The sequence below is a fragment of the Pygocentrus nattereri genome, chromosome 3 (genome assembly GCF_015220715.1).
Source record: "Pygocentrus nattereri isolate fPygNat1 chromosome 3, fPygNat1.pri, whole genome shotgun sequence".
In the NCBI taxonomy this organism is placed as follows: Eukaryota; Metazoa; Chordata; class Actinopteri; order Characiformes; family Serrasalmidae; genus Pygocentrus; species Pygocentrus nattereri.
Genome location: NC_051213.1, coordinates 1,693,616 through 1,709,670, shown reverse-complemented (window position 1 = coordinate 1,709,670; position 16,055 = coordinate 1,693,616). Strand labels below are relative to the sequence as shown.

Below are 16,055 nucleotides of genomic sequence, written 5' to 3'. Positions count from 1 at the left end.
TCACCTGCCTGCTGCTGTAGATGGCCAGGATGAAGCCGGGGAAGTCCTGACTCTGGCCCCGCCCATTGGTGGGACTGGGTACTGCAGGACAGACACATTTCACACAAATCCCCAGACTCAAAACATACACGTTACTAATATTAAAGCTGGGAAATATAGCTAATAATCCAATATACTGCAAAAATTACAACACAATCTTTCCCCATAATTTGGTGTTTACAATTATCAAAAATTATTATCTGCATTTCTTCATGCTCAATTCCAAGTGTGAATTAAAGTAAAAATTATTTCAAATTCTGAAAACATATGAACTGTTTTGCTTTTTTTGAGTATTATGAACCAGAACTACAACACATTAAAATTAGCTCGTCTTTCTTCTTCCCAGCTGTTAACAGACCACCTGTTTATTAACTCCTACAAATAATCAGAATACAATCTCTAGTTCTCACCTGGAGTGGGGGATCCTGTCACGTTCATCTGCCAGTGGTTAAAGGCGCAACAGACCACAGCGTACTCGCCCGGCTCCAGCATCACATCACAGCCCACAAACTTCTTCACTGCCCGCTTACTGTGGGCCAGCAGGCGGCCCAAAACCAGCTTATTCCCACTGCCAAAGGATGCCCGAAACACCATGATACACAGATCCAACAGGTGACTGTCTGCAGTGTCTGAACGCCTGGAGCAACGGCAGAGAGGGAGAGTGGGGAAAAAGAGAGTGATTAAAAAGATATAAAATAGAATAGAGAAATAAGTACAGAGAAAAACAGATAAAAAGTATGTAGATTATACATATAATAAGGAGTACAGGTATCTGCGCTACAGTTCAGACAGACTTTTGTGGGCTACAGTCGGTTCAGACAGAATTTTGTGGGCTACAGTCGGTTCAGTCAGAATTTTGTGGGCTACAGTCGGTTCAGACAGAATTTTGTGGGCTACAGTCGAGTTCAGACAGAATTTTGTGGGCTACAGTCGGTTCAGTCAGAATTTTGTGGGCTACTGTCGGTTCAGTTAGAATTTTGTGGGCTACTGTCGGTTCAGTTAGAATTTTGTGGGCTACTGTCGGTTCAGTTAGAATTTTGTGGGTTACAGTCGGTTCAGACAGAATTTTGTGGGCTACAGTCGGTCAGTCAGAATTTTGTGGGCTACAGTCGGTCAGTCAGAATTTTGTGGGCTACTGTCGGTTCAGTCAGAATTTTGTGGGTTACAGTCGGTTCAGACAGAATTTTGTGGGCTACAGTCGGTTCAGTCAGAATTTTGTGGGCTACAGTCGGTCAGTCAGAATTTTGTGGGCTACAGTCGGTCAGTCAGAATTTTGTGGGCTACTGTCGGTTCAGTCAGAATTTTGTGGGCTACAGTCGGTTCAGTCAGAATTTTGTGGGCTACAGTCGGTTCAGTCAGAATTTTGTGGGCTACAGTCGGGTCAGACAGCTTTTGTGGGCTGCAGTCTGTTCAGGCAGAATTTTGTGGGCTACTTTCGGTTCAGGCAGAATTTTGTGGGCTACAGTCGGTTCAGACTAAATTTTGTGGGCTACTGTCGGTTCAGACAGAATTTTGTGGGCTACTGTCGGTTCAGGCAGAATTTTGTGGGCTACTGTCGGTTCAGGCAGAATTTTGTGGGCTACAGTCGGTTCAGTCAGAATTTTGTGGGCTACAGTCGGTTCAGTCAGAATTTTGTGGGCTACAGTCGGTTCAGTCAGAATTTTGTGGGCTACAGTCGGTTCAGTCAGAATTTTGTGGGCTACAGTCGGTTCAGTCAGAATTTTGTGGGCTACAGTCGGTCCAGTCAGAATTTTGTGGGCTACAGTCGGTCCAGTCAGAATTTTGTGGGCTGCAGTCTGTTCAGTCAGAATTTTGTGGGCTACTTTCGGTTCAGGCAGAATTTTGTGGGCTACAGTCGGTTCAGACTAAATTTTGTGGGCTACTGTCGGTTCAGACAGAATTTTGTGGGCTACTGTCGGTTCAGGCAGAATTTTGTGGGCTACTGTCGGTTCAGGCAGAATTTTGTGGGCTACAGTCGGTTCAGGCAGAATTTTGTGGGCTACTGTCGGTTCAGTCAGAATTTTGTGGGCTACAGTCGGTTCAGTCAGAATTTTGTGGGCTACAGTCGGTTCAGTCAGAATTTTGTGGGCTACAGTCGGTTCAGTCAGAATTTTGTGGGCTACTGTCGGTTCAGTCAGAATTTTGTGGGCTACAGTCGGTCCAGTCAGAATTTTGTGGGCTACAGTCGGTCCAGTCAGAATTTTGTGGGCTACTGTCGGTTCAGTCAGAATTTTGTGGGCTACAGTCGGTCCAGTCAGAATTTTGTGGGCTACAGTCGGTTCAGACAGAATTTTGTGGGCTACAGTCGGTCCAGTCAGAATTTTGTGGGCTACAGTCGGTTCAGACAGAATTTTGTGGGCTACAGTCGGTCCAGTCAGAATTTTGTGGGCTACTGTCGGTTCAGTCAGAATTTTGTGGGCTACTGTCGGTTCAGGCAGAATTTTGTGGGCTACAGTCGGTTCAGACAGAATTTTGTGGGCTACAGTCGGTTCAGACTAAATTTTGTGGGCTACTGTCGGTTCAGACAGAATTTTGTGGGCTACAGTCGGTTCAGACAGAATTTTGTGGGCTACAGTCGGTTCAGACAGAATTTTGTGGGCTACAGTCGGTTCAGGCAGAATTTTGTGGGCTACAGTCGGTTCAGACAGAATTTTGTGGGCTACAGTCGGTCCAGACAGAATTTTGTGGGCTACAGTCGGTCCAGTCAGAATTTTGTGGGCTACAGTCGGTTCAGACAGAATTTTGTGGGCTACAGTCGGTTCAGTCAGAATTTTGTGGGCTACAGTTGAGTTCAGACAGAATTTTGTGGGCTACAGTCGGTTCAGTCAGGGTTAAAAGGTTAAAGGGTTAAAGGGTTAAGGGCGTCAGTGTTTACACTGTGTGTTACCTGCTGCCCTCCTGAAACAGAGCGAACTCCAGCGCGGTTCTCTCCAGTACAGTGAGCGCAGTAACAGTGAGTGGTCCGCAGGCCCTGCTCGGGAAACTGCCTTGAACACGAACTTCCTGCCAATCGGAGTGGATCTTACAGATATCCACCGAGTCAAAGTACCTACAAAACACACAAACACTATTTTAATTTTCAGAAGTTTCTTTTATTCCATTCATCATGACATTTACACATGATGTAAAGGACAAAGCGTACAAACGGCAAAAATGGAGATACGAGGTTTTGTTCAAACAGCGACAATCAAAGTTTCTGTATGTAAAATGAACTTTTTAGGTCTGCTTCTAATTCTAACCCTAATCTTAATCTAACCAGCTAAATTCAAATGTTTTTGCACTTTTATTCTTAAAAATGAATCATATTTGTGTAAAAGCACAGGATCATTCTGTCGGCCCTGTAGGTCTGAAAGTACATAAACACAGTTTGGAATCCATAATTCATAACAGTTCAAATGCTTCTTACACTGAGCAAGTAGACATACACAGATCAGTCTGACGGATTCAATGACTTATTAAAGACAGAGAGAACGCGCGCACACACACACACACACACGTGCACACACTCTCACACACACACACTCTCACACACACACACACACACACACACACACGCACACACACGCACACACACGCACGCACACGCACGCACGCACACACACTCACGCGCACACACACACACGCACACACACACACGCACACACACTCACACTCTCACACACGCACACACACGCACACACACACACGCACACACACACTCTCACACACACACACTCTCACACACACACACACACACACACACGCACACACACGCACACACACTCACACACACACACACACACACACACACACGTGCACACACTCTCACACACACACACTCTCACACACACACACTCTCACACACACACACACACACACACACACACGCACACACACGCACACACACACACGCACACACACGCGCACACACACGCGCACACACACACACACGCACACACACACTCACACTCTCACACACGCACACACACACACGCACACACACACACGCACACACACACTCACACTCACACTCTCACACACACTCTCACACACACACACTCTCACACACACACACACACTCACACACACACACACTCACACTCTCACACACTCACACTCTCACACGCGCACACACACACACACACACGTGCACACACTCTCACACACACACACGCACGCACACGCTCTCACACGTGCACACACTCACACGTGCACACACGCACACTCACACACACACACACACACACACTCACACACACACACACATGCACACACACACACACATGCACACACTCTCACACATACACACACACACTCTCACACGCGCACACACACGCACACACTCATGCACACTCACATGCACACGCACACACACTCGCGCACACATACACACACACACTCACTCACATACACACGCGAGCGCATGCGCACACATACACACACGCACACACACACACGCGCGCGCAGCACACACATTGTACAGATGCGTTTCTTTGTGTCAGGCAGGTGTGAATAAATCATGGGATGGAAGGAGTGGCTGTCTATATTTCACCTCTGCGCGTGTTTTAAAGTATTTAGATCACTTAAACAGTTTCTAGGTGACAGAACACACACACACACACACACACACACACACACACACACACACACACACACACACACACACACACAGTGAAATAGCTTAACGTGTAAACAAAGTTTGATCCTGATGGAAGTTTAAAATGCGCCTTTTAAGCATTTACATTTTACATTTAAGCATTTACACAGACGTCCAACATGGGCCTAGTATAAAACCACCCACCCATCTCCACACACACACACACACACACACACACACACACACACACTCAACCTGACACCTATCCCTCATCTCTCTCTCTCACACACACACACCTCTGTCACCACCAAGCAATTCAGAGACAGATCACACTACTGACACTAGGACACTTCACAGACAGACAGACAGACAGACAGATAGACAGACAGACAGATATATAGACATGTAAACAGATAAATAAACAGACAGACAGACCAATGTAAACAGAGCGGTTCTGAGCGGTTTGGTGTGAAACGCTCTGTTCTAGATAAACTTCCCGAGTCAGAACCGTCCACAGTGGTGGTGATGGGAACCAGACGTCCCTCTAAAAGCTCCTCACAGTGGTGGTGATGGGAACCAGACGTCCCTCTAAAAGCTCCTACAGAAAGTTCCTACATGAACTGGTTCTGAATTCACTGCCTGATGACTGAGACGCTGTTTTATGAGAGTTTAGAGAACTTCAACTCCATTCATGGTGGAGGGAGACATGCAGGGCGCTGTGCGGCAAAATAGTCCCCAAAGAAAACTCATTATTCCAGATTTTCCACTGTTTTCCATCATCAGCATTCCATATAAGCTCAGAAGACTCGTGTAGGTTCTCTGGTGGTTCTGGATGGTAAAAATCCAGAGTGTCTGTATCTGTGTTGTAGTCATGGCGACGCCTGGTTCCCATCACCACCACTGTAAATTTTCTATGCTGTGGTGTGCTGGGGAGGAAGCGTAAAAAAGGAGAGATGAGATGCGAGTGTTCAAGCTGGTCAGACGAGCGGGGTCAGTGGTCGGTGTGGAACTGGACTCTGTGGTCAAGGTGGCCGAGAGAAGGACACTACACAAACTGCTCTCCGTTATGGAGGATGATGGCCACCCACTGCACACCATCATCAGGGACAGGAGGAGCAGGTTTAGTGGCAGGTTGCTGCCACAGAGCTGCTCAACCCACAGATTCAGGAGATCCTTTGTCCCCAGAGCCATCAGGCTCTTCAGCTTTTCCCAGGGGGACCAGCGAGGAGGGAGGAGGAGTCAAGAGGACTGAATCTGAATCTCATGCTTATCCTGTGTTTATCTATCTATCTACGTCTGAACCAGTTCACACCGAACCCACTCTGAACTTCTCTGGTAACATCTAAACATTTCTTCATCCAATCATTTTCTTTAAAACTGTTTTTAGACTGAAAGACATTTATACGAACACATGCACTGATTATTGACTGACTTGATGAAGTCTCCGTATTCCATCCAGAAGACGCCTTCACTGCTGCCGTGAGCCATCAGCTCGTGACGAAGGTGCTGCGGCCAATCAGCCCACTCATCCGACCAGGAACCATTCCACGAGAACCGACCCCACGGGTTCCGCAGACGCAGCAGCCTGGAACAGAGCAAGAACATTCTAGAACCTGGAGAATGCAAACCTTCTAGAACCCTGGAGGACAGAAACTTCTACAACGCTAGGGAACGGGACATTCTGAAACTCTGGAGAACAAAACCTTCCAGAACTTTGGAGAACAGAAACCTGGAACCCTGGAGAACACTGAGTGATAGAACCGCGAACAACACAAACTTTCTAGGACCTTCGACAACCTAAACTTCCAGAACCCTGAGCAATGCAAAACTTCTAAAGTATACAGATCTTCTAGATCCCTGGAGGACGCAAACTATCTAGAAGTCTTCTAGAACGCTGCTTTCTCGAGTTGAACAGTCAATATGCTTGAGACGCTTACAGCAATGCTGCTGTAAGTAGAAAACGTATTTGTTGGAGAGCTCATCTGCTGAGTTACGCTGTTTTAATTATGAATGCTTCAATTCTACAGCCGCCTAAAAACATCATGTAAAAATTGTACTGACGACTTCACAGGATTACGTGAAACTGTGAAGTCAACAGTACAGGGGGGCAGTCGTGGGCTGGAGGTCAGGGAACCAGCCCTGTGACCGGAAGGTCGCCGGTTTGATCCCCTCGGCTGACGGTCCATGACTGAAGTGTCCTTGAGCAAGACGCCTAACCCCCAATTGCTCCCTGGGCGCCGTGGATAGGGCTGCCCACCGCTCCGGGCAAGTGTGCTCACTGCCCCCTATTGTGTGTGTGTTCACTAGTGTGTATGAGGTGTTTCACTGCACGGACGGGTTAAATGCAGAGGTCTAATCTCACAGGGTGCGAACACCGAGACAAATGGTTGTTAATTCTAATTTAATAACGATTATTAGATAACAGATGGTTTTGCCCTTATAATCTGATTGGCTGAGCCATGTATGCCTCACAACCAGGGTTATTACAGTTTTAAAATTTCCTCTAGTTTTTATTTTTATTCAGTTTTTCATGTCATTACTCTTAAGCGTGTGTTAGTAGTTTCATTCAAGTTTCCTTTTTATTCTCTGAAAATAGTTTTAGAGTAGTTTTACTTTCAGATTTGAATATTATGATGATCGCTGTGATAGCAGATATTTAATAATAGTAGAATAAAATTATTACAACAGCAGACTGAGTTTGGAGGCCGGACACGGGTTACAGAGAGGCGGGTTTTACACCATGCCTAATAACACGCCTTACCCGTGGTACACACAGCATAATGAGTCTGAGTCTCACCTGTAGCCTTGAACGTCCCGGACGTCCAGTATAGAGTAGGCGTGGCGTGGGCGGAGTCCCAGAGACTCGTATACAACATCATCCACCTTCATATTCCCGCCCCCACAGGATGCCCCCATCAGGAAGCTGAAAAACGTAAACCGGAAACCAGAGATTAGACAAACCCACAAGCAGGATATTCTGATTATTCTGACTAGAATTTAAGCAGCAAATTAAGAATGAGTTCTGGACCCATTGAGTGCTTATCGTATCCATTTATGTTCATTTGTTAACTGAATGAAGGCCTTTACACATCAAACGTGACTCATTCGTGTGATTTATTCAGATGACGTTTCACTCCAAGGGCAATTCCTCAGATCTGTGTTTGCTCTGTTTGACTTTTGCGAACTTTCTCAGGCGACACAAACTCACTCAACCATGCACGGGTGCCTGTGGTGCAAGCATGACGACAACCAGCGTACCAGTACTCGTCATGACAGAGGCCAAACTCCAAGTCTGAAACTGAGGGCAGCGATTTCAGTGTCTCGCTGACTGCTGTCTCATAAGTCAGTGCCTCAGAAGGCAGCTTTGTGTTGAAGGTGTTGACAACTGAATGGCCTTTGAGACGAGCTCCAAAGTGTTTTACACAAACCGGTCTCTCTCCTCCACTGAGTCGGTGCTGCCGATTTCTTTCATTCCCCCAACTGCATCTGAGCTAACGCAAAGGGATTATGGGGTACGCAAGGCAGAAGGACACATCTACACTGCCTTAAAAAAAAAAAAAACAGCAGCAGAACCTCAGAAGGAAGCGCTTTACACAGACATTAGACTCAGACATGACCGGGTGCCTGCCTGCCTTTCTGAATACTGCATGAGCAGCAGCGTTTATGTTTCAGACACAGCCATAATGTTTGATGTTACGATGCCTATCTGGAGTGCACTCAGCGGTCAATGCTCCGAGGTTATCCATCCCTTATATCAATGCTGGCGTGTTTTTTTGACAGCTGGTCATTGCAAGAACTCATGCGTCATGATGTGAAACTCTGCGTCGACACTGCGGGAGGAGAAGAAGAAGCGTTCCAAAGCGTGGCTTCATTTCACAAAGAAAGATGACAACAGTGCAACTTCCACTGTGATGTCTGTAAAATGTTCGTTTCAAATGAGGGTAGAAACACCGCCAACATGCGCACCTCTACAGACATTAGTGAAAGAATGGGTCGCTCTCAGGAGCTCAGAGAATTCCAGCGTGGTGCCGTGATCGGACGCCACCTGTGCAGCAAGTCCAGTCGTGAAATTTCCTCACTACTAAATATTCCACAGTCCACTGTCAGTGGGATTATAACAAAGTGGAAGCGACTGGGAACGACAGCAGCTCAGCCACGAAGTGGTCGGCCACGTAAAATGACAGAGCGGTCAGCGGATGCTGAGGGTCATAGTGCGCAGAGGTCACCGACTTTCTGCAGAGTCAATCACTACAGACCTCCAAACTTCATGTGGCCTTCAGATCAGCTCAAGAACAGCGTAGAGAGCTTCATGGAATGGGTTTCCATGGCCGAGCAGCTGCATCCAAGCCTTACATCACCAAGCGCAGTGCAAAGTGTGGAATGCAGTGGTGTAAAGCGCCGCCACTGGACTACAGGTTTGGCGGTTGCCAGGAGACGGTACTTGCCCGACTGCATTGTGCTAGTGTAAAGTTTGGTGGAGGGGGGATCATGGTGTGGGGTGTTTTTCAGGAGTTGGGCTCGGCCCCTTAGTTCCAGTGAAAGGAATTCTTAAAGCTTCAGCACCAAGAGATTTTGGACAATTTCACGCTCCCAACTTTGTGGGAACAGTTTGGGGACGGCCCCTTCCTGTTCCAACATGACTGCACACCAGAGCACAAAGCAGGTCCATAAAGACACGGATGAGCCAGTTTGGTGTGGAAGAACTTGACTGGCCTGCACAGAGTCCTGACCTCAACCCCATAGAACACCTTTGGGATGAACTAGAGTGGAGACTGTGAGCCAGGCCTTCTCGTCCAACATCAGTGTCTGACCTCACAAATGTGCTTCTGGAATTCCCATAAACACTCCTAACCCTTGTGGAAAGCCTTCCCAGAAGAGTTGAAGCTGTTATAGCTGCAAAGGGTGGGCCGACATCATATTAAACCCTATGGATTAAGAATGGGATGCCCCTCGTGTGAAGCCAGACGACCAAATACTTTTGGCAGTATAGTGTGTGTGTGTGTGTGTATTTTTATATATATATATGATAACATCCCGTTCTAATTCTATAGGCATGAATATGGAGTTGGTCCCCCTTCGCAGCTCTAACAGCTTACACTCTTCTGGGCTTTCTGTAAGATTTTGGAGAGCGTCTGTGGAAATTTCTGCTCATTCATCCAGAAGAGCCATTCTAATTCATCCCCAAAGGTGTGTTGATGGGGTTGAGGTCAGGACTCTGTGAGGGTCAAGTCAAGCTCTGCCACATCAAACTCACCCAGTCGTGTCTTTATGGAGCTGCTTTGTGCTCTGGGGCTCAGTCCCGCTGGAACAGAACAGCCTCTTCCCCAAACTGTTCCCACAAAGGTGGAAGCAAATAATAGTCCACAATGTCTTTGTGTGCTGAAGCTTTCAGAGTTCTCTCCATTTGTGCTGTACTGCCCACCAGCACATGTGGAAGAACTCCAAGTTTCAGCTCCTGATTTTCTGAAGGATTTCACTTTTTCTCTCTTTGTGAGGAGCAAGAGAGACTATTTTTTGTGCTGTGAAAAACAGGGGAGGAAGAAAATCTGTTGTTTTTGGCATTAATAATATTATTAATAATATTAATATTGATAATAATGATGATGGTGCAGAAATAAAGTGAAATAAATGAATGAAAGAGCCTGTGTGTGGTTCGTTCTCCTACCCTGCTTCTTTGGAGCTGAGCATTTTGGCCCAGATGAGGTCGGTGTCGATGGGCTCCTCTCGCGGGTTGGTAGAGCTGACCTGCAGCATGAGGCTCTCGCAGGGGGCGCCGGTGAGCGTCGCTAATCCCTCTATAGCCCGACCGGCCTGCAGCGCAAAATATGAGCCGTGCAGCTTCGCCAGAGCTTTCTCTATCAGAGCCACCCACAGCTGCCTCCTCTGAGCCTGAGACAGAGAGAACAGCTCATTACAGCACATTATTACCAGCATTATTATTCCAGCTTTCGCTTTTCTTCCTGATCATTCCATCCAGCTGCTACCTGAAAGCGTTTAACAGCTCTCTCTGTAACGTCTAGAGAACGTGTGTTTATTAAAATATGCTTTTATTATTCTTCAGTACTCAAACGCATCACCACGCTAATAAAGCAGAGTGACGTAAATGGAACCAAACTGAGAGACTGATGGAGAGAAAGAGAGAGGGAGAGAGGAAAGCAGACAGAGTGATGATTTCATAATTCTACTTTATAATCTTTTAATCCGGGTGAATCTCGTGCGCAGTGGATTTTTCGAACACTGCCACACTGATGAGGACGCGCACCAGGGCTGCACCGCATTCAGACCTAAAAAACGACCCTGAAAACAAACATTTATAACAAGACGACGCCAAATGTAGGATTTCAGTGCCTAGAACTCCCTGAAAGACAATGAGCCTTTAAAAGGTCACATACAGAGGGTGCTGAGTGCATGAGCTTAAAGATATAACCCAATAATAATAATAATGATAATAATAATAATAATGATAAAATGCTGCCACTTCCACTCTCTACTGCTTTGAGTTTCGGGTCAGGATTAGGATTAATGTTATGCCAGCCTCATATCAAACGACTTATCAAGCGATTTGACTGTCAGAGACAAATTTCCTCGTGTCATCTTGACCGTTTAGTGTAAGGTGGTCAGGACGGCCGTCTTCAGTCAGTCTTTTTCTCACGCTAAGACAAAATCAACCGCGTTCAATATCATCGTAAGTCTTGGCTCACACAAATAGTGACGTGCCAGTGGAGTGAGAGAGTGACTGAGTGGGCGAGAGGGAGAGAAAGAGACAGACAGACAGACAGACAGACAGACAGACAGACAGACAGAGAGAGAGAAAGAGAGAGAGAGAGAGAGAGAGAGAGAGAGAGAGAGAGAGAGAGAGAGAGAGACAGACAGACAGAGAGAGAGAGAGAAAAGAGTTTATATTTCCAATATGTTCTGTATTACACTATATAGCCAAAAGTTTTCACTCCCCCATCCAAATCACTGAGTTCAGGTGTTCCAGTCACTTCCATGGCCACAGGTGTATAAAGCCGAGCCCCTCGGCCTGCAGACTGCTTCTACAGACATTAGTGAAAGAATGGGTCGCTCTCAGGAGCTCAGTGAGTTCCAGCGTGGTACCGTGATCGGACGCCACCTGTGCAGCAAGTCCAGTCGTGAAATTTCCTCACTACTAAATATTCCACAGTCCACTGTCAGTGGGATTATAACACAGTGGAAGCGATTGGGAACGACAGCAACTCAGCCACGAAGTGGTCGGCCATGTAAAATGACAGAGCGGTCAGCGGATGCTGAGGGGCATAGTGCGCAGAGGTCACCGACTTTCTGCAGAGTCAATCACTACAGACCTCCAAACTTCATGTGGCCTTCAGATCAGCTCCAGAACAGCGTAGAGAGCTTCATGGAATGGGTTTCCATGGCCGAGCAGCTGCATCCAAGCCTTACATCACCAAGCGCAGTGCAAAGCGTGGAATGCAGTGGTGTAAAGCGCCGCCACTGGACTCTAGAGCAGTGGAGACGAGTTTTCTGGAGTGACCAATCACGCTTCTCCGTCTGGACATCTGATGGACAAGTCTGGGTTTGGCGGTTGCCAGGAGACGGTACTTGTCTGACTGCATTGTGCCGAGTGTAAAGTTTGGTGGAGGGGGGATCATGGTGTGGGGGTGTTTTTCAGGAGTTGGGCTCGGCCCCTTAGTTCCAGTGAAAGGAACTTCAGCACCAAGAGATTTTGGACAATTTCACGCTCCCAACTTTGTGGGAACAGTTTGGGGACGGTCCCTTCCTGTTCCAACATGACTGGACACCAGTGCACAAAGCAGGTCCATAAAGACGTGGATTAAGAACGGGATGTCACTCAAGTTGATATGCGTGTGACGGCAGACGAGCGAATACTTTTGGCATTATAGTGTATTAAAGTGTAACTTACAGTCAGAAACTGCGTCTGCTGATTCTGAAACAAACATTTCTGAACTGTAGAAACTGGAACTCGACTCCCTGAATTAGTTACAGAGAAATATAAACATTCATTTTTCAACCTAAACGTTCGGCTCTTCCAGATCGACAGATCTGGCTCAACATATCAACATATCGCTTCAAGCACCTGCCACACAGATATAATTCTGATGTTTGATCTCTGTGCGTAACTATTTATAGATATCGGTCCAGAGAGAAACTGAGCATATAAACTCCTTTAGAAGGCCGTTCACACTAAACTTAATATAGCTAACTGCGCTCATTTCTGACAGTCGTAAAGGGGAGAATGAACCGACTATGATATTATTAAAACTATATTCGCCCCAACTGTATTACATGATGCTGCGGGTTTAATTAGTGAGGTTAGTAATTTGTTACTGGAGCAATTCATTTAGACACACACACACACACACACACACACACACACACACACACACACACACAGAGTAGTGTGTCAACTTAGCCCAACTGCATGTCTTCGGACTGTGGGAGGAACCCCACGCAGACATGGGGGGGAACGGCAAACTCCACACAGAGAGAACCCGGGTCACCTGCCCAGGGAATCGAACCCAGACCCTTCTTGCTGTGAGGCAACAGCGCCACCCACTGCGCCACCGTGACGCCCATACAAAGCAAAATTACTCACATCAACTGTAAGATCATCACTGTCCAAAAAAATGTCCTTTTTCTTCATATGAGCTCAGCAGCTGATTAACAGAAACACTCCAATATCACGGAATAAAATCTCTTTACACCAACAAACAAACTAAACTTACTGATTTGGAGACCCCCGTTTTTCTTTGGACAGCAATGAGGTAAAAAAAAAAAAATCAAAACTATAGTGTCCAATGCAACACGCACAAAAAACGTATGGAATTACTGAGGAAAAAAAAACAAAACAAAACTTTCTTCTTATTTTGATGCATAAACATGAATTCACAGGTGGTTCACCTCTAAAACCACCTCTGTCTAAAAGTCTCTAAAAGTCTCTAAAAGTCCGTCTTATCTTATGTCTACTTATTTTCTCAGTTTAACACATTGGGAAAAAAAATTAAATATAAAAATCTGCCTGAACTTTTTACACAAGCCACACTCACGTAATCTGACCAGGGGTGCCCAGACTTTTGCACACCACTAAATAAAGAAATCCTGATCTATTTTAACCGTTTATCCGCCCCCTGTTCGTACATGTGCCATCACAGCCATCATCTAAACACTGAAGCGTAATATGATCTGACGCGAAAACTACATTCAAAAAAATGAAATAAAGACTAAAACAGAATTCTTGTATTTTGGATGATAAAAAAAAAAAAGAAGCACAATTTTAATCTTAGTTCATTTAAAACGAGCCGAACCCAGAAAACACAAAAACCACACAGGAAATTAAAAGTGCTGAAAACGTCACTGTAAAATATTATAATAGCAAAGCTAAGAAAGTCTTCAGCCTCACCTGTGAGAACAGCAGGTATCCGTACTCGTCACAGGGCAGCATGTCGTCCACCAGCACAGTGGTCCAGGTCCCGTCCTTACAGAGCCGGACCTGATACGCCCCCTCGGGGCAGATGGACCTGGTGATCATCACACGCTCCACCAGCTCAGGACGCTCCGCCAGGACCGCCAGAGCACTGAGGAACCTACACACACCACCATCACCACCACCATCACCACCATCACCATCTCATTCATATAGACACATTTTACATCCTGAAGTGGAAAATCTGGTACCCAGTTCACCCTGTTACCCCAAACGTAGCTGCTCCTGTAGCTTCAGCGCTGGAGCTACGAGGCTAACGCAACAAGTATTTGATATCAATTAGCGATTAGCACAGTGCTAGTATCTAAATCCAACTGTGTGGAGTTCTGCTGTAATCTAACAGACTTGACTATGTGCTACATGACCACGTGGTTGCTAAGGTGTTGCTAGGTTGTTGCCTTGATAACCCAGGTAGTTGCTAAGGTGTTTCTAGACCATTGCTATGATATTCTTTGCGGTTGCTGCTAAGCTGTTGACTTGGTATGCTGCACGGCTAAGGTATACCAAGTGGTAGCTAAGATGTTGCTAAGCTGTTGCTACGGTAACCTAGGTCGTAGTGAAGGTGTTGCTCGGCTGCTTGTATGGAAGGTGTTGTAAAAGCTGTTGCTGTGGTAACCCTAGCGGTTGCTAAGGTGTTGCTAGGCCATTTGTATGCTATCCTAGGTGGGTGCTAAGGTGTTGCCAAACTGCTGGTGGTTGCTAAGGTGCTGCCAGGCTTTTGCTACAGTAACCCAGGTTGTTGCTAGGGTGTTGCAAGGCTGTTTGTACGTTATCCCAGGTGGTTGCCATGGTGTTTCTAGGCATTGCTATGGTATGCAAGGTTGTTGCTAAGATAACCCAGGTGGTTGCTAAGGAAATTGTAGGCATTCTTATGGTGTTCCATTAATATATATAATATAATACCATTCTATGGTATTCTTAGTGGTTGCTATGGTGCTGCTGGGCTGCCACATATCCTGTGTGGTATACCAGTTGGTAGCCTGGCTGTTGCTACAGTAACCTAGGTGGTTGTGAAGGTGTTCCTAGGCTGTTCCTATGGTATATATATATATATATATATATATACACATACACACACACACACACACACACACACACACACACATATATATGTGTGTGTGTGTTAGTCTGTGGATGCATTTGTAGGAGTGTTTGTGTGTTTTGATGAAAACCATGTGCATAAATAATTGGAAAAAAACAGAAGAATGACAAGATGTCAAGCCCACTTAATAAAAAGTAAATAATAATAATGATAAAAAAAGATAATATTTTAATTCTGACAGAAAATAAAGCAATAAAACATCAAATCCAGTATCAAAATCTAAAATCTCACCTAAACAGCAGAAACGTCAGAAATCTGACCCATATGTTCGATGTGGTGGAAAAAAAACAAATTGTGCTGCGTCTTCACAACAGACAGGCAGACGAGCCGGGCTCTCCGATCACACTCCATTAGTCAAGCCTGTACACGCTGCTCATCTGAACGGAAAGTCTGTGTGCGATTAGTAATGTCTGTTGCACTGTTTACAAACAATAAAAAACAGCCTGGTGGCGAACGCAGGCCGGGGCACGCGAGGGAAGATGATGTCTAATCGCTGAATCGACTGGTCAAGTCTGGATCATAACAGACCACATGAATTCAGTCGGGCAGCCGAGGCAGATGATAAACGGCTCTAATACCGCCCCCCCCCCCCCACCAACACCCCCCAACCCTCCCCCCGAACTCTATCCCTCCATGCTTCACTCCACGTTTATAGATGACAGCATGCCATAGTGTTAGACCACATAATCACCAATTTATGTATTTATTATTATTATTATTATTGTTATTATTATTATTATTATTGATATTATTACTATTATTGTGTGCTGTCAAGTCGTTTCTCATTTAAAAAGCAATATTTATACACTTATAAACCAGAAATCGCAGGATGTTTTATGATCTTAATGACATAA

The 16,055-nt window shown here is 45.8% G+C and overlaps 1 protein-coding gene across 4 annotated transcripts in view; it reads right to left on the bottom strand.

The window, feature by feature from the left end:
• Positions 1-16,055, bottom strand: part of capn15 (calpain 15) — a 61,574-nt gene that overhangs the window by 2,222 nt on the left and 43,297 nt on the right. For all 4 annotated transcript variants that reach the window (XM_037536980.1, XM_037536979.1, XM_037536982.1 and 1 more), the window contains 7 exons: positions 14,016-14,199; positions 10,281-10,504; positions 7,413-7,538; positions 6,048-6,200; positions 2,927-3,088; positions 450-676; positions 1-81 (listed from right to left, as the gene is read on the bottom strand). The exon at positions 1-81 is cut by the window's left edge and continues 83 nt beyond it. In XM_037536980.1, coding sequence (XP_037392877.1) covers positions 1-81; positions 450-676; positions 2,927-3,088; positions 6,048-6,200; positions 7,413-7,538; positions 10,281-10,504; positions 14,016-14,199 — 1,157 coding nt within the window. The remainder of the gene's footprint in view (positions 82-449; positions 677-2,926; positions 3,089-6,047; positions 6,201-7,412; positions 7,539-10,280; positions 10,505-14,015; positions 14,200-16,055) is intronic.